The following is a 26,806-nucleotide window of genomic DNA, read 5'->3' as shown; positions in this document are numbered from 1 at the left end:
TTTAGATTTGTGTCATTTTGATAGAATTTTGATTAACCACATGACATTGATTTGAGATATGAAGAATTTATTATAAATTAAACGAAACTCTTCCACAAATCATAACGCAGCAGCGGGAGGAGGAGAGTCGAGAACAGATTTATTTTCTTCTGGTTACGCTATATTGATCTCTGGATCCCTCTTGAATAATTTGTGTAATTTTTAATCGCAGCACTTAAAGCATCAGACAAGCTCAGTAGCCTCCATATAGTTAATTTTATTTCAACACATATATATGGAAAAATACACGTTTTGAAAATTAAAACATTTGGTCAAAAGAAAACAAGACTCTCGGTCGACCGGGAATATTTTTTTTGTCGGGACAGCCCTAATAGCTTTATTCCCTGTATTGTACAGCCTACTGATTTGAAGTCATATGTATATCACCCCAACTGACTGGTTCTTCTGATGTTGTTCACACAGGAGACCATGTTGAGACATTCTCTACATCCGGAGAGCAACAGCAGGAAGATCACAGCGCTAAGAGGTCTCACCACTGCCCACATTGTGAGGAGATTTTCCCAATTCTATCAAAACTAGAAATACACCTAAAAATACACACAGGAGAGAATCTCTATTCCTGCACTGACTGTGGGAAGAGTTTCACAACATCACAGGCTCTGACAGTTCATCTGCGAGTCCACACTGGAGAAAAACCTTACTCCTGCTCTGACTGTGGGGAGAGTTTCTCTCAACAGAGCAGCTTAAAAACACACCAACGTATACACACAGGAGAGAAGCCTTACTCCTGCTCTGACTGTGGGAAAAGTTTCTCTGTATCAAGCAACTTAAAAACACACCTAAAAATACACACCGGGGAGAAGCCTTACTTCTGCTCTGACTGTGGGGCGAGTTTCTCTCAACAGAGCCACTTACAAACCCACCAACATATACATACAGGAGAGAAGCATTACTTCTGCTCTGACTGCGGAAAATGCTTCACAACATCAGCTGAGTTAAGAGTTCATCAGAGAACACACACAGGAGAGAAGCCTTACTGCTGCTCTGACTGTGGGAAGAGTTTCTCTCAACAGGTTCACTTAAAATGTCACCAGCGAATACACACAGGAGAGAAGCCTTACTCCTGCCCTGACTGTGGAAAGAGTTTCACCCGATTGGATATATTAAAATGTCACCAGCGAATACATACAGGAGATAAGCCTTACTCCTGCTCTGACTGTGGGAAGAGTTTCTCCCAACAGGGCAACTTAAAAATACACCAACGTATACATAAAGGAGAGAAGCCTTATTCCTGTTCTGACTGTGGAAAATGCTTCACAACATCAACTGAGCTAAAATCTCATCAGAGAACACACACAGGAGAGAAGCCTTACTACTGCTCTGACTGTGGGAAGAGTTTCTCCCGATTGGCTACCTTAAAAACACATCAATGTATACATAAAGGAGAGAATTCACATCACTTCTCTCAGACCAGCTAAGATTAAAGTCACTCCATCAATTAATCCTCATCTCATAAAATAAGTGGTAAGAGTGAATTGGATCAAATGAAGAAAGCTTAGAACACTCTATTGTAATCCTATTGTTTCTCACTGTGAGAGAACTGTGCAGAGGAAAGGGAGCGTTATAGAATTATGACATTGGAAATCATCTTTTTTTACTTCAAAACATAGAAACGCGCCATTTTCACATGTGTTGATGTTGGGGTGGTGCTGGAGATGATGAATATGAAGTTGAAACATTTTAAAATGTCCCTTTTTAAGGCAAAAACAATAGGATGGTGGTTGGTCGGGTGGATGGATGAGTCAGCATATAACATGAAAGTCTAGCAACCCAACGGTTGCGTGTTCAAATCTCATCACGGACAACTTTAGCATTTTAGCTAATAAGCAACTTTGCAACTACACTACATGACCAAAAGTACACTACAGTTCAAAAGTTTGGGGTCACTTAGAAATGTCCTTGTTTTTGAAAGAAAATACTTTTTTTTGTCCATTTTAAAATAACATCAAATTGATCAGAAATACAGTGTAGACATTGTTAATTTTGTAAATTACTATTGTAGCTGGAAACGGCAGATTTTCTTTATGGAAAATCTACATAGGCGTACAGAGGCCCATTATCAGCAACCATCACTCCTGTGTTCCAATGGCACGTTGTGTTAGCTAATCCAAGTTTATAATTTAAAAAGGCTAATTGATCAATAGAAAACCCTTTTGCAATTATGTTAGCACAGCTGAAAACGGTTGTGCTGATTTAAAGAAGCAATAAAACTGGCCTTCTTTAGACTAGTTGAGTATCGGGAGCATCAGCATTTGTGGGTTCGATTACATGCTCAAAATGGCTAGAAACAAATAACTTTCTTCTGAAACTCGTCAGTCTATTCTTGTTCTGAGAAATGAAGGCTATTCCATGAGAGAAATTGCCAAGAAACTGAAAATCTCGTACAATGTTGTGTATTACTCACTTCACAGAACAGAGCAAACTGGCCCTAACCAGAATATAAAGAGGAGTGGGAGGCCTCGGTGCACCACTGAGCAAGATGACAAGTACATTAGTGTCTAGTTTGAGAAACGGACGCCTCACAAGTCCTCAACTGGTAACTTCATTAAATAGTACCCACAAAACACCAGTCTCAACGTCAACAGTGAAGAGGCGACTCCGGGATGCTGGCCTTCTAGGCAGAGTTGCAAGCTAAATCTCATACTGGCCAATAACAATAAAAGATGGGCAAAAGAACACAGACACTGGACAGAGGAACTCTGCCTAGATGGCCAGCATCCCGGAGTCGCCTCTTCACTGTTGACGTTGAGACTGCACTGTATTTCTGATCAGTTTGATATTATTTTAATGGACAAAAAAATTGCTTTTCTTTCAAAAACAAGGACATTTCTTATTGACCCCAAACTTTTGAATGGTAGTGTATGTGGGCACCTGCTCGTCAAACATCTACTTCCAAAATCATGGGCATTAATATGGACTTGGTCCCCCTTTTCTGCTGCAATAAAGGACTCCTCTTCTGGGAAGGCTTTACTCTAGATGTTGGAACATTGCTGTGGGAACTTTTTCCATTTAGCCACAAGAGCACTAGTGAGGTCGGCACTGATGTTGGGCGATTAGGTCTGGCTCGCAGTCAACGTTTCAATTCATCCCAAAGGTGTTCGATGGGGTTAAGGTCAGGGCTCTGTGCAGGCCAGTCAAGTTCTTCCACACTGATCTCGACAAACCATTTGTGTATGGACGTCTATTTGTGCTCGGGGGAATTGTCACGCTGAATCAGAAAAGGGCCTTCCCCAAACTGTTGCCACAAAGTTGGCAGCACAGAATCATCTATAATGTCATTGTATACTGTAGCATTAAGATTTCCCTTCACTGGAACTAAGGGGACTAGTCCGAACCATGAAAAGCAGCAGTTTGGAACTTGATAGTGAGTTTTGCAACCGAGGACAAACAATTTTTACATGCTTCAGCACTCGGCGGTCCTGTGTTTTGAGCTTGTGTGGCTTACCACTTCACGGCTGAGCCGTTGCTCCTAGACATTTCCACTTCACAATAACAGCACTTACAGTTGAACAGGGCAGCTCAAGCAGGGCAGAAATTTTATGAACTGACGGTGCCACATTGAAAGTCACTAAGCTCCTCAGTAAGGCCATTCTACTGTCAATGTTTGTCTATGGAGAATGCATGGCTGTGTGCTCGATTTTATACTCCTGTCAGCAAAGGGTATGGCTGAAATAGACAAATACACTATTTTGAAGAGGTGTCCTCATACTTTTGTATATATAGTCTGCTTAGCATGTTAGCCTAGCATGCAACTACTTAGCATGTTAATGTTAGCAACAACAAATTGGAATACGTAAAATATCATAAATTCGTAACATATTGTACTAAATCTAATTTGTAACATACTATACATCCTACAAGTCGTATTACAGTTATAGGCCAATGTAACATAACATACCGTAAAATACTAAATTGTGTGCTATTGTAACGGATGTGAAATGGCTAGTTAGTTAGCGGGTACGCGCTAACAGCGTTTCAATCAGTTACGTCACTTGCTCTGAAACCTAGAAGTAGTGTTGCCCCTTGCTCTGCAAGGGCCGCGGCCTTTGTGGCGCGATGGGTAACGATGCTTCGTGGGCAACCGTTGTTGTGTGCAGAGGGTCCCTGGTTCGCGCCCGTGTCGGGGCGAGGGGACGGTTTAAAGTTATACTGTTACATTGATGCTGTTGACCCGGATCACTGGTTGCTGCGGAAAAGGGAGGAGGTCGAAAGGGGGGGGTGAGTGTAACGGATGTGAAATGGCTAGTTAGTCAGCGTTTCAATCAGTTACGTCACTTGCTCTGAAACCTAGAAGTAGTGTTGCCCCTTGCTCTGCAAGGGCCGCGGCTTTTGTGGAGCGATGGGTAACGACGCTTCGTGGGTGACTGTTGTTGATGTGTGCAGAGGGTCCCTGGTTCGCGCCCGTGTCGGGGCGAGAGGACGGTTTAAAGTTATACTGTTACACTATGTTTTTATCAAGTTTTTTATTTTTTTTTACATATAGTACATTTTGCTCTGACACCAAGTTGTCCCTCTGCAGTTCTCTGTGAAAATGAGCTAGTAGACAGATGTATCAGATAGAGATGGTGTCAGTTCTTTTTTTACTACATAACTTTTGTTTAATGATACACAGGCTATGAAACGACTACGTGTTAATTAAATTGTCTTTTAAAACTAGATAGATTCCTTATTTTAGTCATTGATCATTAATGCATTTGGATAACTGTAATGAACTTAATTGATCTGCTAATGAAAAATAAACATTCTACATTAATTTGTGTTGGTCAACCCTTGTTTTTTGGGTTATCTATACAGAAAATACAATGTTTTTGTTTAATTCATGGCATTCAAAATAATTTACATGTCTATCTACTCAAAACATGTCACTGACACCTTTACACATCACCATGGGGACAAGCCAATTTGCTAGCCACCAGTAATTGCTACAATGCACACAAATATATGTTTTGCATTATAAAGAACTAACATATGTTTCTCATTAAATAACAGTTAAATAAAATGAAAAAAAAGTATTGTAATTTTAAAGTGTTTTATATGGTTCCAATGTCTAGGGACAGCATTATCACCACAAATCAACAATGACCCACTTACTATTAGGGAATGGAACCAGAGAGGAAGATTGTGTTACCTTTCTCTTACTTATCGTAAGAGCAGGTGTGTTAACCCCGGAGTCCTGGCTAAGTTCTCATTCTGACCCTCATACCATCTTGGCCATCTAATCATCCCCAGCTTCCAGGCTCATTCATCCCCCCTCCTCTTCCCTGTAACTATTCCCCAGGTTGTTGCTGTAAATGAGGATGTGTTCCCAGTCAACTTCCCTGGTAAAATAAAAAATGTAATTACTTAAACATTAATGTGCACTGTTCAAAATACATCTACAGTCAACGCTGTTGCTAGCACTAGCCCCCAAAATAAAGCGTCCGATCTGGGTTAACTTGGTTGAGTTTACGAAAACAAATATAATACAAGTCTCATCCCAGATGAGGAATAAGAAACGTTCAAAGCACATGTAATGTTTGGCTAAATACAATGTCATTTCTACTTCTTACACAGGATTTAGCTAGATAAAGTGAAGTGTATCTTTAGGAGTAATTAATGTGTACCTATACAGTACACTACCCTGACAACCTGGCCCTCAATTTAAAGCTTGTGGAAGTGACATAACAAATACACTAGTACACCACAGAGTATATTTAATATCTGCACAAGTACAATGTAATTACTTGGTGTTACACAGGATTTAGACTTCATTATAACTGGCCATCTTGAGGGGTACTTACTTGTAATTACAGTGAACCAATAGCCAGTGGTGGAAAAAGTACCCAGTTGTCATACTTGAGTAAAAGTAAATATACCTTAATAGAAAGTCACCCAGTAAAATGCTCCTTGAGTAAAAGTCTAAACGTATTTGGTTTTAAATATACTTAAGTTGCAAAAGTCAATGCATTAATCATCTCAGATTCCTTATATTAAGCAAACCAGACGGCACAATTTAAAAAATATTATGCATAGCCAATGGACACACTCCAACATTCAGACATAATTTACAAACAAAGCATTTATGTTTAGTAAGTCCACCAGGTCCGAGGAGGTAGGGATGACCCGGGTTGTTCTCTTGGTAACTGTGAATTGGACCATTTTCCTGTCCTGCTAAGCATTCGAACTGTAATGAGTACTTTTGGGTGTCAGGGAAAATGTATTAAGTAAAAAGTACATGATTGTCTTTTAGAACAGGGCTCGAGAAGGTCAGTGTGCAAAATCTGGACATGATAGATTGCCGCAAAATAAAAAAAAGTGTTATCGACAAGATAAAAACGTAAAGACAGAAGAGAGAAAAGTATGTTTTCCATGCAATTGGTTTCGTTTCCTTTTGGGAATACATGAATAGTGCTGGACGATTTAGCATAGGACGTTAACAAGCTAGCTAGCTAACGGAAGGCTAGCTAGCTAACGGAAGGCTAGCTAGCTAACGGAAGGCTAGCTAGCTAACGGAAGGCTAGCTAGCTAACGGAAGGCTAGCTAGCTAACGGAAGGCTAGCTAGCTAACGGAAGGCTAGCTAGCTAACGGAAGGCTAGCTAGCTAACGGAAGGCTAGCTAGCTAACGGAAGGCTAGCTAGCTAACGGAAGGCTAGCTAGCTAACGGAAGGCTAGCTAGCTAACGGAAGGCTAGCTAGCTAACGGAAGGCTAGCTAGCTAACGGAAGGCTAGCTAGCTAACGGAAGGCTAGCTAGCTAACGGAAGGCTAGCTAGCTAACGGAAGAGCCATAAATGTAGCAAGCTAACGTTAGCTGGCGTTAATGTTAGGCCTACCAACTAGGCTAGCTAGCTAACAAGTTACCATAGCACATTGTACAGAATAGATTTACCATGTAGTATGTTGAGTTTTGTTTGGATTAACTAGCACACTAGATAGTTTTCTGACCTTGACTAGCCACTGTAGCTAAATTATCTAACATAAAGATGGCAAATAGCTATGTTATGGTCGCTACTCGCTAGCTAGCAGGGCTCACTTTTGCGATATTCCACAACAGTATAATTTACGGTTCGCCTTCATAATAAAAGTCCTCCATTGGAAACAACAGGGTGTGGTGTATCTTGGGTTAGTTATACAAATCTTTCGTGTTAGCATGCAATTTTATAGCTAGCTGGATAACACAATAACTAGTTTGCAAGGCCTAGGTAGCTACATGCTTAACGTAGTGTCTATATTGTCATTCATTATTCTCTACCACAGATTTCCACAAGGTCTCAATCTCCAGGATGGGGAAATACTTACTAGAAAGAAACATATGACAACAGAAACAGAGTTGTTGATTTCCATTGTTATTTGTAATGTTTAAAAGGGGAGAAAAAGACAATCCCGTTTTTCTAAATTAGCTACAGTACATTCGGAAAGTATTCAGACCCCTTGGTTTTTCCCACATTTTGTTACGTTACAGCCTTATTCTAAAATGGATTAAATAAAACGTTTTCCTCTGCAATCTACAAACAATACCCCACAATGCTAAAGGAAAAACAGGTTTTTAGAAATGTTTTTTAATTTTATTTTTTACATCAATACCTTATTTACATAAATATTCAGACCCTTTACTATGAGACTCGAAATTGAGCTCTGGTGCATCCTGTTTCCATTGATCATCCTTGAGATGTTTCTACAACTTGATTGGAGTCCACCTGTGGTAAATTCAATTGATTGCATATGATTTGAAAAGGCACACACCTGTCTATATAAGGTCCCACAGTTGACAGTAAATGTCAGAGCAAAAACCAAGCCATGAGGTCGAAGGAATTGTCCGTAGAGCTCAGAGACAGGATTGTGTGGAGGCACAGATCTGGGGAAGGGTACCAAAAATGTTTGTGGCATTGAAGGTCCCCAAGAACACAGTGGCCTTCATCATTCTTAAATGGAAGAAGTTTGGAACCACCAAGACGCTTGCTCGAGCTGGCTGCCCGGGCAAACTACGCAAGCAGGGGAAAAGGGCCTTTGTCAGGGAGGTGAGCAAGAACCTGATGGTCACTCTGACACAGCCAAGACAACGCAGGAGTGGTTTCGGGACAAGTCATTGAGTGGCCCAGCCAGAGCCCGGACTTGAACCCGATCAAACATCTCTGGAGAGACCTGAAAATAGCTGTGTAGCAACGCTCCCCTTTCAACCTGACAGAGCTTGAGAGGATCTGCAGAAAAGAATGGGAGAAAAACTCCCCAAATACATGTGTGCCAAGCTTGTCGTGTCATACCCAAGAGAACTCGATGCTGTAATTGCTGCCAAAGGTGCATCAACAAAGTACTGAGTAAAGGGTCGGAAAATGTGATATTTCCAGGTTAAAAAAATATATAAATTGCAATTTATAAAAACCTGTTTTTTATTTGTCATTCTGGGGTATTGTGTGTAGATTGATGAGGAGGGGGGGACACTATTTAATCTATTTTAGAATAAGGCTGTAACATAACAAAATGTGGAAAAAGTCAAGGGGTCTGAATACTTTCCGAAGGCACTATATATCAAGTCATTTGTCATCCAGTACAGCCAGAAGAGGAGCGGCCACTGCTCGAGCCGGGATCTTCTCTAGGTTTTTCCTAGGTTCCTTCTAAGGAGTTTTTACTAGCCACTCTGCTTCTGTATTGCTTGCCCTTTGGGGTTTTAGTCTCGGTACCTGCACCCTCAGCGGAGTCAACAAACACCGGGAGCATCCATTTTTCAGGAAGAAGGCAGAGAGGAAGCCAAAGCCTGAAACCTGGAAGGTTCTGGTTTCTGTCAACCTCATTTAGGTGTTTCTTTTACACCTTATACGTTAGGTTAGGGTATCTGTAAAGCACTTTGTGACAACTGCAGATGTAAAAAGGGCTTTATAAAATACATTTGATTGACATGTATATCACACCAACTGACTGGTTCTTCTGATGTTGTTCACACTGGAGACCATGTTGAGACATTCTCTACATCCAGAGAGCAACAACAGGAAGATCACAGAGCTCAGAAGTCTCACCACTGCCCACATTGTGAGGAGATTTTCCAATTCTATCAAGCTAAAAATACACTTAAAAATACAGACAATGTAGAATCAGTATCCCTGGTCTGACTGTGGGAAGAGCTGCAAAATATCAAGCGATCTGACAGTTCATAACTCAACACTGGAGAGAAGCCCTACTCCTGTTCTGACTGTGAGAATATTTTCTCTCAGCAGAGCAACTTAAAAACACACCAACATATACACACAGGAGAGAAGCCATACTCCTGTTCTGACTGTGAGAATATTTTCTCCCAGCAGAGCAACTTAAGAACAGTCCAACATATACACACAGGAGAAAAGCCTTATTCCTGCTCTGACCGTTGGAAGAGTTTCTCTCAACATGGCCAGTTAAAAAGACACCAACATATACATAAATGTGAGATTCCTCATCAGTTCTCTGACTAGCGAAGATTAAAATCATTCCATTACTTAATTATCAAGAAAGTGTAGAACACTCTATTGTAATCCTATTGTTCCTCACTGTGAGAACTGTGCAGAGGAAAGGGAGCATTCTAGAATGTTAGCCTCTTTACTTTACTGATCAGTCTGCACCTTGTCAGTTTTAGTGTGTTTTGTTAGTTTCTACTGTAAAGATATTGAGATTACCTTGGATTTGTCCTCATGATTGAATATCCTCCATGAGGCTGGTTGACTGGGTGGTACTGCTTCCCTCTGCAGTTTTCTGTGGGAATGAGTTAGTAGATACAACATGTATCAGATAGAGATGGTGTGAAGATCAGTTTTCACCATTCATTTTGGTGGATACTTTTGTTTATTAAATTTTATTTTAAAATGGATGAGTTATTTTAGTCATTAATGATGAATATGTTTTTATAACTTAATTGAAACCTGCTTAATTTATCTGCCAATGAAAAATAAAGTTTGTACATTTGTACTGGTCAAACTCTTCTTCTCTTTTGTATAATGAATGACCAAAAAACGATGTTTCAAGGGACATATTTGCTGTTTTTCTGAAGCTGAACAAGACAGGAAGTTGAAATGAGCATCACAAAGCTAAATCTGACCTGTTCTCTAACATGTTTTATCAGCATAAGCAGCTGTGAGACCTGCTAGAGTACTGCAACTTTATTGATCTACTGAATCCTTGTAGTTTTTGGGGGGTTATCTTTACAGTAAATGTAATGCTTTTGCTTAATTCATGATATTCAAATAAATATATCTGTATTTATCTACTCAATAAGTGTCACGACACCTCTACACACTGGGACAAGCCAATTTGCTAGTCACCAATATTCTCAAAATCAAATCAGTGATGACTGTTCAACAGTCCTGTGGCCTGGAGATAGAAGCGGCTTCATTCTCGGTCCCAGCTTTGATGCACCTGTACCGTCTCCGCTTGCTAGATGGTAGCAGGGTGGATGAGGTTCTTGATCTTCCAAATAAAATGTTATTGATCACATACACATGGTTAAACAGATGTTATTCCGAGTGTAACGAAATGCTTGTGCTTCTAGTTCCGACTGTGCAGCAATATCTAGCAAGTAATATCTAACAACTCCACAACAAATACCTAATACAGACAAATCTAAGTAAAGGAAAGAATAAGAATATATATGAATATATGGATAAGCAATGTCAGAGCGGCATAGGCTAAGTTGCAATAGATAGTATAGAATACAGTATATACATATGAGACGAGTAATGCAAGATATGTAAACATGATTAAACTGGCATTATCTCTGTGGCCTTCCACAGAGACCATCTACAATGCATATGTAATGTTTGAAAATCTTAGACATTAAAACAGACACCCTTTAGTTTTTTTTAAACCAAGGTTTATTTGTCTTGCTAATCAAGTTCACTTTATATTTGACATGCTTCAGCAGTAGTTAGTCCATCAGTCCAATACATGTCGCTGTTGCACTACGGTAGTGGGAAACAGGAAGTTCCGGGTAGCCTCCCACCATTCTTCAGAATAAAGAAAACGACAGAACGGTGTTGTGCGTTTCGCTTAATTACTACAGGTATGTAATAGCACGTTTAAACTGTCTATTATCGAAATAACGTCATAACGTATTAGATAACACACCCTTCAAGATATTATCACGTTTGGGAAAGGTTTTGTGTAATTTCTCGTGTCAAACCGAGTGAGTGAAGAACGTGATAAAAAAAAAATTCCAAGCACACGGAGCAGGGTCCAGCACACGTTCATTTGTGAGGCTTTCCAGGTTCATACATAACACAGTCGTGTTCGCCTGGGGATGTTCAGTACAAAAACGTTGTGGAAAGTTGCAGATAGAAATGCCCTGAATAGAACTGACATGATTCCTTAGAATCAGAGGCATGTTTGTTATACATAATACATTTCTATCTGAATGTAGCCAACATTGTGGCCAACGTCTCCGTCCCCCTCCTGGAAGCAGCCATGGTACCCGCTTGTCCCTAGCTACGTGAAGCTAGCCAGAATAACGATTAGCCACAATAGTGGAATTTGCGGTTTGCCCTCAACATAAAAGTCCCTCATTGAAAGTGTTGCAAACTAATACAAATTAGTGGAATCATTTCAAATTTGGATTAGGCAACACTAAACATTGTTAAAATATTGTTACTTATTTTAAAATTGAGAAGAACGGAGTAGATGGCTGCCGTTTTATGGTTTTCTAACCAATTGTGATATTGTTTTTTTCTGCATTATTTGTGCGTAATCTGCCTCTACCCTCAGTCCAATTAGCCAACGTACAATGATTGGATGACAAAATAGACGAGCTTCGATCACAAATAAACTGTAATGTCTTATGTTTCACAGAGTCGTGGCTGAACGATGACACGGATAGCATACAGCTGGCAGGGTTTGCGCTGCATTGGCAAGATAGAACAGCTGCCTTTTGTAAGACAAGGGGTGGCGTCTGTGTATATTTGTAAACAACAGCTGGTGCGCGAAATCTAATATTAAGGAAGTCTCAAGGTTTTGCTCGCCTGAGGTAAAGTATCTCATGATAAGCTGTAGACCACACTATTTACCAAGAGAGTTTTTGTCTATATTTTTCGTTGCTTTCTATTTACCACCACAAATCAATGCTGGCAGTAAGGCTGCACTCAATGAGCTGTATAAGGCCATAAGCAAACAAGAAAATGCTCATCCAAAGGCGGCACTCCTAGTGGCCGGAAACTTTAATGCAGGAAAGCTGAAATCTGTTTTTCCCCATTTCTACCAGCATGTCACGGATGCAAATAAAACTAATTTAGATCACCTTTACTCCTCACACAGAGACGTGTACAAAGCTCTCCCTCGCCCTCTATTTGGCAAATCTGACCATAATTCTATCCTCATAATTCCTGCTTACAAGCATGTGTCAGGGCTCGCCAAATATTACAGACTACAAAAGAAAGCACAGCCGTGAGCTGCCCAGTGACACGAACCTACCAGACGAGCTAAATTACTTCTATGCTCACTTCGAGGCAAGCAACACCGAAGCATGCATGAGAGCATCAGCTGTTCCAGAAGACTGTGATCACGCGCTCAGTAGCCAATGTAAGACCTTTTAACAGGTCAACATTCACAAGGCCACAGGGCCAGACAGATTACCAAGGACGTGTACTCCGAGCATGCACTGACCAACAGGAAAGGGTCTTCACTGACATTTTCAACCTGTCCCTGGCTGAGTCTGTAATACCTACATTCAAGCAGACCACCATAGTCCCTGTGCCCAAGAACACTAAGATAACCTGCCTAAATGACTACCAACCTGTAGCACTCACGTCTGTAGCCATGAAAAAAAGCCGGTCATGGTTCACATCAACACCATTATCCCAGAAACCCTATTCCCACAACAATTTGCATACCGCCCCGACAGATCCACAGATGATGCAATCTCTTTTTAATTAATTTGTATTTATTTTATATATAGTTTTTAAAAAAAATGTACCCCCCTTTTTTCTCTCCAATTTTGTGGTATCCAATTGTTAGTAGTTACTATCTTGTCTCATCGCTACAACTCCCGTACGGGCTTGGGAGAGACGAAGGTCGAAAGCCATGCGTCCTCCGAAACCCAACCAAGCCGCACTGCCTCATAACACAGCGCACATCCAACCCGGAAGCCAGCCGCACCAATGTGTCGGCGGAAACACCGTGCACCTGGCGACCTGGTTAGTGCGCACTGCGCCTGGCCCGCCACAGGAGTAGCTAGTGCGCGATGAGACAAGGATATCCCTACCGGCCAAACCCTCCCTAACCCGGATGACACTAGGCCAATTGTGCGTCGCCCCACGGTCCGTGGTCGACAGAGCCTGGGCGCAAACCCAGAGCGTCTGGTGGCACAGCTAGCACTGCGGTGCAGTGCCCTAGACCCCTGCGCCACCCGGGAGGCCGATGATGCAATCTCTATTGCACTCCACACTGCCCTTTCCCACCTGGACAAAAGGACCACCTATGTGAGATTGCTATTCATTGACTACAGATCAGCGTTCAACACCATAGTGCCCTCAAAGCTCATCACTAAGCTAATGACACTGGGACTAAACACCTCCCTCTGCAACTGTCCCCAGGTGGTAAGGGGATGGTAACAACACATCTGCCAAGCTGATCCTAAACATGGGGGCCCCTCAGGGGTGCGTGCTCAGTCCCCTCCTGTACTCCCCGTTCACTCATGACTGCATGGCCAGGCATGACTCCAGCACAGTCATTAAGTTTGCCGAAGAGTGTGCAAAGCTGTCATCAAGGCAAATAGTGGCTACTTTGAAGAGTTTCAAATATAACATTTATTTTGATTTGTTTAACACTTTTTATTTTGGATACTACATGATTCCATGTGTTACTTCATAATTTTGATGTCTTCACTATTATTCTACAATGTAGAAAATAGTAAAACCCTTGAATGAGTGGGTGTGCCCAAACATTTGACTGGTACTGTGTATATTTACATTTTTTATGGGTTATTGGAAATGATGCAGACAATTACATTGATGGAAGCCACAATCTGTCTGCAATATTAAAGCTGATCTACCACCCCCCCCCAAAAGTATAATAATAACAAACACAGACTAGAAAGCTAGTATAAAAGCCTATGGCTAAAATACTGCTAGCGGTACCAATGCCGTGCGAGACAAACTGAGCATTAATTTTCCAGAATCAATGTTCATTGATACTCTGGTTTTAGTAGTGTAGCTCTGCTCTCAATCTGAGTAGTTGAGACATAACAAGGGTATTGATAGAAAAGGTAACTTCTCTATTACACTAAAATAATGTCTCAATGTGTTTGTGTCCATATGAACCATTCTTTTGGACCAAACCACAAATGTAAATAGCTAGTTGAAACCGCTTGCCAGAGAGGAAGATGTGATCTCGCAACTTTGTTGTAGTGAAAGTCAGGGGGAGGGGCTTGGTGTGTGTAAGTATAAATATAAACAAGTAAAGTATAAATAAAGAAAGAGGCGAAGCAAGAGGTTTCACTCTCGCTAAATTCTGTCCAAAATAAGCCCAATGCATTTCTATGGGCTTGTTTTGGACCTAAGTTTGTTGCCTGCCTTCCGCCTTTGGGACAACGACTCCCATTGTTAGGGTGATGACGTGCATCTTGTCATTATATACAGATCTCTGGTGTAAATGGGAAGGTGCACACGGCACAGAGGAGCGAAGGAGACGAGACCAAAAATACAACATGACAACAAGCGGACATAAACACTCATAAAAATGAAAGTAAATACAGGCATTTGGAATTTAGCTCAAAAACATACATTTGAATTAATTCTATATATCGCCCAGCCCTGAGTATAGTAGAGTATAATGTACTGTGTTGGACCCTACTTTACTCTAATGTTGTGTACTCAAGATGTCTTTTCAACTTTCAATTAACTGATTTCAACGTCCAGAAAATACTTATTTTAAATGTGCAGATATGACTTTTCAACTTTCATTCATAACCTAAAATGAATCTAACTTCAACGTTTGGAAAAATAAGTATTTTAGACGTTTTTTTGCTTACTGGGACTATTGTAGTTTAAAGTAGTCAAATGGGTGGGGATTCTTATGGGTTAGGAGTAATCAGCCAATTATTAGTGCCCTGTCTTCTTCAATTTGTGTGCTATGGTTTGTAAATATTTAACACCGCCATCTATTGGCCAATAACTGAATTACACTAATTGGTTCAGGACTCCAGCACTGCAGGTGGCGCTAACTCTGTGGTGTCAACGTACTTCCGTTCAGGCAGTGCAGGTGCATGAGAGAGAGACAATTTCAAGGTTGCATTACTGTTTTGAAGCAGAACGTAATGATTATCAGTTTTCTACATGTGTAATAATTTTCAGACACATTCAGTTGTTTCCATCTTTTATCTATAAATGTTTCTATGTTGTGAACGGAAATACAATTGGGAGTTAAATAATACAGTGAAGAAAAGGTTATTCAGGAAAATTGTACATGGTGCTGCCTAAAACATACTGCAACCTTCTACTAAATGGTTTTTGAGTAATTTATGCATTTATGTGAATTTAGGAAATATACTATAGGTTAAGTGCGCTGTAATTTAAAGTGTGCACTTTGTCTATTGTGAAATTAATAAATTGTTTGTTTTCAATGTTTAGCTACCTGATCTAATATAATTTTTTGAGAATAAAGAAACTACCAGAACTGTCAAGACAATAACTTTTGAGGGCCATTTTCTCTTCATTACTACAGGACAACTCTGATTATGTCTGAGGCCGGTAACATCAAAAGTGAGGATAAACCCAATCTACAGTCACTGGGTCCTGATTGTGACAGTGGAGCCCAGTTTACACTGCAGGATCCAGAGATGGAATCAGTGAAGCTGGAAGACTGCAGTCAAACACTGGAGCTGAATGTCAACATTAAAGATGAAGAAGAGGAGGAGAAGATTGGGACATCTGTTTATGATGGTAAGAGCAGGTTCTGTCTATAAGTTATCTTTATAAGTTAGACCTCCATAAGTTATTGATAGGTTTAATTCTGTAAATCTGACATCACACATCCTTGAACAAGTTCTATGAAATGAGTCTGTGTAGTTACTAACCCTTGTGATAGTGAGTGGAGGATGATATGAAATGAGTCTGTGTAGTTACTAACCCTTGTGATAGTGAGTGGAGGATTATATGACTCATTATATTCACACCTTTTTGCCCTCAACTGTTGAACAGCTTTTAGGGCCAACCACATTTAGTCGACTGGTCGATTGTTTGGTTGATAGATAGGCTGTTGGTCTACTAAGCTTTTTTTAATCGAGCAGTGGCAAATATATCAATTGCTTATATACAGTACCAGTCAAAGTTTGGGCACACAAATCAAAATATATTTTAGATTTTATATTCTTCAATGTAGCCACCCGTTGCTTTGCACATTCATGGCATTCTCTCAACCAGCTTCACATGCTTTTCCAACTTTCTTGGAGTTCCCACATATGCTGAGCACTTCTTGGATGCTTTTCCTTCACTCTGCGGTCAAACTCATCCCAAACCATTGGGTTGGGTAAAAGTCGGGAGATTGTGGAGGTCAGGTCATCTGATGCAGCACTCCATCACTCCTGGAAATGTGTTTTGGGTCATTTGCCTGTTGAAAAACAAATGATAATCCCACTTAGCGCAAACCAGATGGGATGGCGTATTGCTGCAGAGTGCTGTGGTAGCCATGCGGGTTAATTTTGACTTAAATTCGAAATAAATCAATGACAGTGTCACCAGCAAAGCACCATCACAGCTCCTCCTCCATGCTTCTCGGTGGGAACCACACATGCAGAGATCATCCGTTCACCTAGTCTGTGTCTCACAAAGACAGAGGTTAGAACCAAAAATCTCAAATTTGGACTCATCAGACCATAGGACAGATTTTCACCGGTCTAATTTCCATTGCTCGTGTTTCTTGGCCCAAGCAAGTCTCTTTTTCTTATTGGTGTCCTTTAGTAGTGGTTTCTTTGCAGCAATTCAACCATGAAGGCCTGATTAACGCAGTCTCCTCAGAAAAGTTGATGTTGAGATGTGATGTGTCTGTTGAACTCTGTGAAGCATTTATTTGGTCTGCCATCTGAGGTGAAGCTGGAAGACAGGTACACCTGTTAAGTGAAATGCATTCCAGGTAACTTCCTCATGAAGCTGGTTGAGAGTATACCAAGACAAGGCATAGAAGTAGGCCTATAGGCTACCTGGCCTGATTACACATAGAAGTAGGCCCATAGGCTACCTGGCCTGATTACACATAGAAGTAGGCCTATAGGCTACTTGGCCTGATTACACATAGAAGTAGGCCCTATAGGCTACCTGGCCTGATTACACATAGAAGTAGGTCTATAGGCTACCTGGCCTGATTACACATAGAAGTAGGCCCATAGGCTACCTGGCCCTGATTACACATAGAAGTAGGTCTATAGGCTACCTGGCCTGATTACACATAGAAGTAGGCCCATAGGCTACCTGGCCCTGATTACACATAGAAGTAGGTCTATAGGCTACCTGGCCTGATTACACATAGAAGTAGGCCCATAGGCTACCTGGCCTGATTACATATAGAAGTAGGCCCATAGGCTACCTGGCCCTGATTACACATCCGCTATGGGTCCGTGGTCAAACGACCACCCCTCATCACTGTCAAACGCTCCGTAAAACACTATTGCGAGCAGGTGGACTGCAATAGCATCGAAATAGTCCCCGCGATATACAACTGTTCAGGGAAGTCAGGAACCAATACACACAGTCAGTCAGGAAAGCAAAGGCTAGCTTTTTCAAACAGAAATTTGCATCCTGTAGCTCTAACTCCAAAAAGTTCTGGGACACTGTAAAGTCCATGGAGAACAAGAACACCACATCCCAGCTGCCCACTGCACTGAGGCTAGATAACATGGTCACCACCGATAAATCCATGATAATCAAATATTTCAATAAGCATTTCTCTACGGCTGACCATGCTTTCCTCCTGGCTACCCCAACCCCGGCCAACAGGTCCGCACCCCCTGCAGCTACTTGCCCAAGCCTCCCCAGCTTCTCCTTCACCCAAATCCAGACAGCAGATGTTCTGAAAGAGCTGCAAAACCTGGACCCGTACAAATCAGCTGGGCTAGACAATCTGGACCCTCTCTTTCTAAAACTAACTGCCGCCATTGTTGCAACCCCTATTACCAGTCTGTTCAATCTTTCGTATCGTCCGAGATCCCTAAAGATTGAAAAGCTGCCGCGGTCAACCCCCTCTTCAAAGGGGGTGACACTCTAGACCCAAACTGTTATAGACCTATATCCATCCTGCCCTGCCTTTCTAAAGTCTTTGAAAGCCAAGTTAATTAACAGATCACTGACCATTTCGAATCCCACCGTACCTTCTCCTGTGTGCAATCCGGTTTCCGAGCTGGTCATGGGTGCACCTCAGCCACGCTCAAGGTACTAAACGATATCATAACCACCATCGATAAAAGACAGTACTGTGCAGCCGTCTTCATCGACCTGGCCAAGGCTTTCAACTCTGTCAATCATCGAATTCTTATCGGCAGACTCAATAGCCTTGGTTTCTCAAATGACTGCCTCGCCTGGTTCACCAACTACTTCGCAGACAGAGTTCAGTGTGTCAAATCGGAGGGCCTGTTGTCCGGACCTCTGGCAGTCTCTATGGGGGTACCACAGTGTTCAATTCTTGGGCTGACTCTTTTCTCTGTATAAATCAACGATGTCGCTCTTGCTACGGGTGATTCCCTGATCCACCTCTACGCAGACGACACCATTCTGTACACATCTGGCCCTTATTTGGACACTGTGTTAACTAACCTCCAAACGAGCTTCAATGCCATACAACACTCCTTCCGTGGCCTCCAACTGCTCTTAAACCTTAGTAAAACCAAATGTATGCTTTTCAACTGTTCGCTGCCCGCACTCGCCCACCCGACTAGCATCACTACTCTGGACGGTTCTGACCTAAAATATGTGGACAACTACAAATACCTAGGTGTCTGGCTAGACTGTATTCTCCTTCCAGACTCACATTAAACATCTCCAATCCAAAATCAAATCTAGAATCGGCTTTCAATTTCGCAACAAAGCCTCCTTCACTCACGCCGCCAAACTTACCCTAGTAAAACTGACTATCCTACCGATCCTCGACTTCGGCGATGTCATCTACAAAATAGCTTCCAATACTCTACTCAGCAAACTGGATGCAGTCTATCACAGTGCCATCCGCTTTGTTAACAAAGCCCCTTATACCATCCACCACTGCGACCTGTATGCTCTAGTCGGCTGGCCCTTGCTACATATTCGTCGCCAGACTCACTGGCTCCAGGTCATCTATAAGTCTATGCTAGGTAAAGCTCTGCCTTACCTCAGCTCACTGGTCACGATAACAACACCCACCCGTAGTACGCGCTCCAGGAGGTATATCTCACTTGTCATCCCCAAAGCCAACACCTTGGGCCGCCTTTCCTTCCAGTTCTCTGCTGCCAGTGACTGGAACTAATTGCAAAAATCGCTGAAGCTGGAGACTCACATTTCCCTCACTAACTTTAAACATCAGCTATCTGAGCAGCAAACCGATCGCTGCAGCTGCACATAGTCCATCTGTAAATAGCCCACCCAATCTACCTACCTCATCCCCATATTGTTTTTATTTACTTTTCTGCTCTTTTGCACACCAGTATCACTACTTGCACATCATCATCTGCTCATCATCCTCTGCTCATCTATCACTCCAGTGTTAATCTGCTAAATTGTAATTACTTTGCTACTATGGCCTATTTATTACCATACCTCCTCAAGCCATTTGTACACACTGTATATAGACTATTTTTTTCCTATTGTGTTGACTGTATGTTTAGTTTATTCCATGTAAATCTGTGTTGTTGTCTGTATCACACTGCTTTGCTTTATCTTGGCCAGGTCGCAGTTGTAAATGAGAACTTGTTCTCAACTAGCTTACCTGGTTAAATAAAGGTTAAATAAAAAATAGAAGTAGGCCTATAGGCTACCTGCCCTGCTTGCAAATGTAGGCCTATAAATGTGCCCATGTGGGGATCTGATACTATTTCTGATTGTCTTTACTCACCGTCACTGTGGAGTTTCTCAGATAAAAAATGTTCAGCTCAAACAGCAAGTGAGCAAAATTTTTTTATACAAAAAAATCCAGTTCTCTACCTTTTGATAACCACTCAGCATGAAAGGGGGGGAAAAGTCATGCATTGATCTGGTGGAAAAGTCTTATCCCTTGTGCAAAATAGCCTACAGCTGTGTCTGTCTGTATGGAGCTCGCTGGCACGGGAAAGTCTGAGGGCCCTAAATATTTTTTACAATGTTGCAAGTTTGCTAGCACAGGCCAGACCAAATTAATAGTTGATACAATGTTTCAAGTTTCTTGCAGATAGGCCATGTGTAGCCAATTTGATTTATAGAATATCTATTTTCATCCGGATATTTTCTACCTGCACGCTGCAATGTTTTTATTTGTTGCCTTTATGTAGGCTATTTTTACATATTGGCAATTGAAGTTACTTTTAGATTTGTATCATTTTGATAGAATTTTGATGAACCACATGACATTGATTTGAGATATGAAGACTTTATTATAAATTAAATGAAACTGTGCATATGAAAATCATAACTGATCAGTAGAAATGGTACTATACATTGGCACTCAAAATGGAAAAAGGTTGCCGGCCGGCAACGTCAGGAGCATAACGGAAGGCCAGCAGCAGCGGGAGGAGGAGGAGAGTCGGGAACAGATTTTTTTTAACTTCTGGTTAGGCTATATTGATCTCTGGCTGCCTCTTGAGTAATTTGTGTCTTCATTTTCAATCGCAGTGCTTAAAGCATCAGACAAGCTCAGTAGCCTCCATATAGTTGATTTTATTTCAACACATATGTATGGAAAAATACACGTTTTAAAATTAAAACATTTGGTCAAATGAAAACAAGACTCTCGGTTGACCAGGAATTTTTGTTTTTGTCGGGACAGCCCTAATAGCTTTATTCCCTGTATTGTACAGCCTACTGATATGAAGTCATATGTATATCACCCCAACTGACTGGTTCTTCTGATGTTGTTCACACAGGAGACCATGTTGAGACATTCTCTACATCCAGAGAGCAACAGCAGGAAGATCACAGAGATAAGAGGTCTCACCACTGCCCACATTGTGAGGAGATTTTCCCAATTCTATCAAAACTAGAAATACACTTAAAAATACACACAGGAGAGAATCTGTATTCCTGCACTGACTGTGGGAAGAGTTTCACAACATCACAGGCTCTGACAGTTCATCTGCGAGTCCACACTGGAGAAAAACCTTACTCCTGCTCTATCTGTAGGGAGAGTTTCTCTCAACAGAGCAGCTTAAAAACACACCAACGTGTACACACAGGAGAGAAGCCTTACTCGTGCTCTGACTGTGGGAAGAGTTTCTCCATATCAAGCAACTTAAAAACACACCTAAAAATACACGCCGGGGAGAAGCCTTACTTCTGCTCTGACTGTGGGGCGAGTTTCTCTCAACAGAGCCACTTACAAACCCACCAACATATACATACAGGAGAGAAGCATTACTTATGCTCTGACTGCGGAAAATGCTTCATAACATCAGCTGAGTTAAGAGTTCATCAGAGAACACACACAGGAGAGAAGCCTTACTGCTGCTCTGACTGTGGGAAGAGTTTCTCTCAACAGAGCAACTTAAAATGTCACCAGCGAATACACACAGGAGAGAAGCCTTACTCCTGCTCTGACTGTGGGAAGAGTTTCACCCATTTGGATATATTGAAATGTCACCAGCGAATACACACAGGAGAGAAGCCTTACTCCTGCTCTGTCTGTGGGAAGAGTTTCTCCCAACAGGGCAACTTCAAAACACACCAACGTATGCATAAAGGAGAGAAGCCCTACTCCTGTTCTGACTGTGGAAAATGCTTCACAACATCAAGTGAGCTAAAATCTCATCAGAGAACACACACAGGAGAGAAGCCTTACTACTGCTCTGACTGTGGGAAGAGTTTCTCCCGATTGGCTACCTTAAAAACACATCAATGTATACTTAAAGGAGAAAAGTCTCATCACTTCTCTCAGACCAGCTAAGATTAAAGTCTCTCCATCAATTAATCCTCATCTCATAAAATAAGTGGTAACAGTGAATTGGATCTATTGAAGAAAGCGTAGAACACTCTATTGTAATCCTATTGTTTCTCACTGTGAGAGAACTGTGCAGAGGAAAGGGAGCGTTATAGAATTATGACATTGGAAATCATCTTTTTCCATCTTTTTTTACTACAAAACATAGAAACGCACCATTTTCACGTGTTGATGTTGGGGTGGTGCTGGAGATGATGAATATGAAGTTGAAACATTTTAAAATGTCCCTTTTAAGGTAAAACAATAGGATGGTGGTTGGTCGGGTGGATGGATGAGTCAGCATATAACATGAAAGTCTAGCAACCCAACGGTTGCGTGTTCAAATCTCATCACGGAGAACTTTAGCATTTTAGCTAATAAGCAACTTTACAACTACACTACATGACCAAAAATACACTACCGTTCAAAAGTTTGGGGTCAGTTAGAAATGTCCTTGTTTTTGAAAGAAAAGCTATTTTTTTGTCCGTTTTATATAACATCAAATTGATCAGAAATACAGTGTAGACATTGTTAATGTTGTAAATTACTATTGTAGCTTGAAACGGCAGATTTTTTAATGGATAATCTACATAGGCGTACAGAGGCCTATTATCAGCAACCATCACTCCTGTGTTCCAATGACACGTTGTGTTAGCGAATTCAAGTTTATCATTTTAAAAGGCTAAATGATCATTAGAAAACCTTTTTGCAATTATGTTAGCACAGCTAAAAACGGTTGTTCTGATTAAAGAAGCAATAAAACTGGCCTTTTTTGGACTAGTTGAGTATCTGGAGCATCAGCATTTGTGGGTTTGATTACAGGCTCAAAATGGCCAGAAACAATAACTTTCTTTTGAAACTCGTCAGTCTATTCTTGTTCTGAGAAATTAAGGCTATTCCATGCAAGAAATTGCCAAGAAACGGAAAATCTCTTACAACGCTGTGTACTACTCCCTTCACAGAACAGCACAAACTGGACCTAACCAGAATAGAAAGGAGTGGGAGGCCCTGGTGCGCAACTGAGTAAGATGACAAGTACATTAGTGTCTAGTTTGAGAAACGGACGCCTCACAAGTTCTCAACTGGCAGCTTCATTAAATAGTACCCGCAAAACACCAGTCTCAACGTCAACAGTAAAGATGCGACTCCGGGATCCTGGCCTTCTAGGCAGAGTTGCAAAGAAAAATACATCTCTCAGACTGGCCAATAAAAATAAAAGATTAAGATGGGCAAAAGAACACAGACACTGGACAGAGGAACTCTGCCTAGATGGCCAGCATCCCGGAGTCACCTCTTCACTGTTGACATTGAGACTGGTGTTTTACGGGTTTGATGTTTTTTTAGTGTTATTTTAATAGACAATAAAATATATATATTTCAAAGACAAGGACATTTCTAAGTGACCCCAAACTTTTGAACAGTAGTGTATGTGGGTCCCCCTTTTGCTGCAATAACGGCCTCCACTCTTCTGGGAAGGCTTTCCACTAGATCTTGGAACATTGCTGTGGGGAGTTTTTCCATTCAGCCACGAGCATTAGTGAGGTCGGGCACTGATGTTGGGCGATTAGGTCTGGCTCGCAGTCAACGTTTCAATTCATCCCAAAGGTGTTCGATGGGGTTAAGGTCAGGGCTCTGTGCAGGCCAATCAAGTTCTTCCACACTGATCTCGACAAACCCCCCAAAAAGAAGAAAAAAAAAACAGCCCCAGACCATTAGTCGTCCTCCACCAAACTTTACAGTTGGCACTATGCAGTGAGGCAGGTAGTGTTCTCCTGTCATCCACCAAACCCAGATTCGTCCGTCGGACTGCTATATGATGAAGCATGATTCATCACTCCAGAGAACATGTTTCCACTGCGTCAGTCCAATGGCAGTGAGCTTTACACCACTCCAGCCAACGCTTGGCATTGCACATGGTGATCTTAGGCATGTGTGCTGCTGCTCGGCCATGAAAAACCCTTTTATGATGCTCCCAACGAACAGTTCTTGTGGACATTGCTTCCAGAAGCAGTTTGGAACTTGATAATGAGTGTTGCAACCGAGGACAGACAATTTTTACATGCTTCAGCACTCGGCAGTCCTCAAGCAGGGCAGACATTTGATGAACTGGCGGTGCCACATTGAAAGTCACTAAGCTCTTCAGTAAGGCCATTCTACTGTCAATGTTTGTCTATGGAGAATGCATGGCTGTGTGCTCGATTTTATTCTCTTGTCAGCAACGGGTGTGGCTGAAATAGCCAAATCCACAATTTGAAGGGGTGTCCTCATACTTTTGTGTATATAGTGTGCTTAGCATGTTAATGTTAGCAACAACAAATTGGAATTCGTAAAATATCATACGTATAGCAGATTCGTAACATATTGTACGAAATGTAATTCGTAACATACTATACATCCTACAAATCGTATTACAGTTATAGGCCAATGTAATGTAACATAACATACTAAATTGTGTGTTTTTTTTATATACATATAGTACGTTTTGCTCTGACACCAAGTTGTCCCTCTGCAGTTCTCTGTGGGAATGAGTTAGTAGATACAGTTGAAGTTGGAAGTTTACATACACTTAGGTTGGAGTCATTAAAACTCATTTTTCAACCACTCCACAAATTTCTTGTTAACAAACTATAGTTTTGGCATGTCGGTTAGGACATCTTTGTGCATGCCACAAGTCATTTTTCCAACAATTGTTTACAGACAGATTATTTCACTTATAATTCACTGTATCACAATTCCAGTGGGTCAGAAGTTTACATACACTTAAGTTGACTGTGCCTTTAAACAGCTTGGAAAATTCCAGAAAATTATGTCATGGCTTTAGAAGCTTCTGATAGGCTAATTGACATAATTTGAGTCAATTGAAGTGCTACCTGTGGATGTATTTCAAGGTCTACCTTCAAACTCAGTGCCTCTTTGCTTGACATCATGGGAAAATCTAAAGATATCAGCCAAGACCTCAGAAAATAAGTTGTAGACCTACACAAGTCTGGTTCATCCTTGGGAGCAATTTCCAAACGCCTGAAGGAACCACGTTCATCTCTACAAACAATAGTACGCAAGTACAAACACCATGGGACCACGCAGCCGTCATATCGCTCAGGAAGGATACGCGTTCTGTCTCCTAGAGATGAACGTACTTTGGTGCGAAAAGTGCAAATCAATCCCAGAACAACAGGAGGACCTTGTGAACATGCTGGAGGAAACAGGTACAAAAGTATCTATAACCGCAGTAAAACAAGTCCTATATCGACATAACCTGAAAGGCTGCTCAGCAAGGAAGAAGCCACTGCTCCAAAACCACCATAAAAAAACCAGACTATGGTTTGCAACTGCACTTGGGGACAAAGATCGTACTTTTTGGAGAAATGTCCACTGGTCTGATGAACTGTTTGGCCATAATGAGAATTGTTATGTTTGGAGGAAAAAGGGGGAGGCTTGCAAGCCAAGGAACACCATCCCAACCGTGAAGCACAGGGGTGGCAGCATCATGTTGTGGGGGTGCTTTGCTACAGGAGGGACTGGTGCACTTCACAAAATAGATGGCATCATGAGGCAGGAAAATTATGTGGATATATTGAAGCAACATCTCAAGACATCAGTCAGGAAGTTAAAGCGTGGTCGCAAATGGGTCTTCCAAATAGACAATGACCCCAAGCATACTTCCAAAGTTGTGGCAAAATGGCTTCAGGACAACAAAATCAAGGTATTGGAGTGGCCATCACAAAGCCCTGACCTCAATCCTATAGAAAATTTGTGGGCAGAACTGAAAAAGCGTGTGCTAGCAAGGAGGCCTACAAACCTGACTCAGTTACACCAGCTCTGTCAGGAGGAATGGGCCAAAATTCACCCAACTTATTGTGGGAAGCTTGCGGAAGGCTGCCCGAAACATTTGACCCAAGTTAAACAATTTAAAGGCAATGCTACCAAATACTAATTGAGTGCATGTAAACTTCTGACCCACTGGGAATGTGATGAACGAAATAAAAGCTGAAATAAATAATTCTCTCAACTATTATTCTGACATTTCACATTCTTAAAATAAAGTGGTGATCCTAACTGACCTAAAACAGGGAATTTTTACTGGGATTAAATGTCAGGAATTGTGAAAAACTGAGTTTAAATGTATTTGGCTAAGGCGTATGTAAACTTTCGACTTCAACTCTATCAGATAGAGATGATGTGATGATCAGTTTTCTGTGGGAATGAGTTAGTAGACACAACATGTATCAGTTTGTGATGATCAGTTTTCTGTGGGAATGAGTTAGTAGATACAACATGTATCAGATAGAGATGATGTGATGATCAGTTTTCACCATTACTTTGGGTGGATTCTTTTTTACTACATAATGACTTTTGTTTAATGATATGCAGGCTATGAAAGACTACATGTGTTTATTAAATTGTCTTTTAAAACTAGATTCATTATTTTAGTCATTGATTCATGTATTTGGATAACTGTAATGAACTTAATTTATCTGCTAATGAAAAATAAACATTGTACATGAATTTGTGCTGGTCAACCTTTGTTTTTTGGGTTATCTATACAGAACATACAATGTTTTTGTTTAATTCATGGAATTGTAAATCATTTACATGTCTATTATCTACTCAAAACATGTCACTACACCTTTACACATCACCATGGGGACAAGCCAATTTGCTAGCCACCAGTAATTTCTACAATGCACACAAATAGA

The 26,806-nt window shown here is 41.2% G+C and overlaps 2 protein-coding genes across 5 annotated transcripts in view; both read left to right on the top strand.

Annotated features, from left to right (window-relative positions):
- Window positions 1–2,631, top strand: part of LOC129860167 (gastrula zinc finger protein xLCGF3.1-like) — a 76,098-nt gene extending 73,467 nt beyond the window's left edge. For both annotated transcript variants that reach the window (XM_055930532.1, XM_055930534.1), the window contains one exon: window positions 463–2,631. In XM_055930532.1, the coding sequence (XP_055786507.1) occupies window positions 463–1,478 (1,016 nt within the window). In that variant the 3' untranslated portion in view covers window positions 1,479–2,631. The remainder of the gene's footprint in view (window positions 1–462) is intronic.
- LOC129860191 (zinc finger protein 664-like) lies at window positions 468–26,615 on the top strand. 3 transcript variants are annotated; one of them, XM_055930574.1, is made up of 3 exons: window positions 468–546; window positions 15,708–15,925; window positions 21,061–26,615. In XM_055930574.1, the coding sequence occupies exons 2-3, from the start codon at window positions 15,721–15,723 to the stop codon at window positions 22,074–22,076; spliced, it is 1,221 nt and encodes a 406-aa protein (XP_055786549.1). In that variant the 5' UTR covers window positions 468–546; window positions 15,708–15,720; the 3' UTR covers window positions 22,077–26,615. The 3 variants fall into 3 exon arrangements, with proteins under 3 accessions (XP_055786549.1, XP_055786548.1, XP_055786547.1); XM_055930573.1 differs by lacking the exon at window positions 468–546 and adding an exon at window positions 8,520–9,062; XM_055930572.1 differs by lacking the exon at window positions 468–546 and adding an exon at window positions 10,983–11,058.
- Window positions 26,616–26,806: the final 191 nt, after the last annotated feature.

Source organism: Salvelinus fontinalis, chromosome 7 (genome assembly GCF_029448725.1).
Source record: "Salvelinus fontinalis isolate EN_2023a chromosome 7, ASM2944872v1, whole genome shotgun sequence".
Taxonomy (NCBI): Eukaryota; Metazoa; Chordata; class Actinopteri; order Salmoniformes; family Salmonidae; genus Salvelinus; species Salvelinus fontinalis.
The sequence above is the reverse complement of the archived record's forward strand: the minus strand, read 5'-3'. Positions and strand labels throughout refer to the sequence as shown.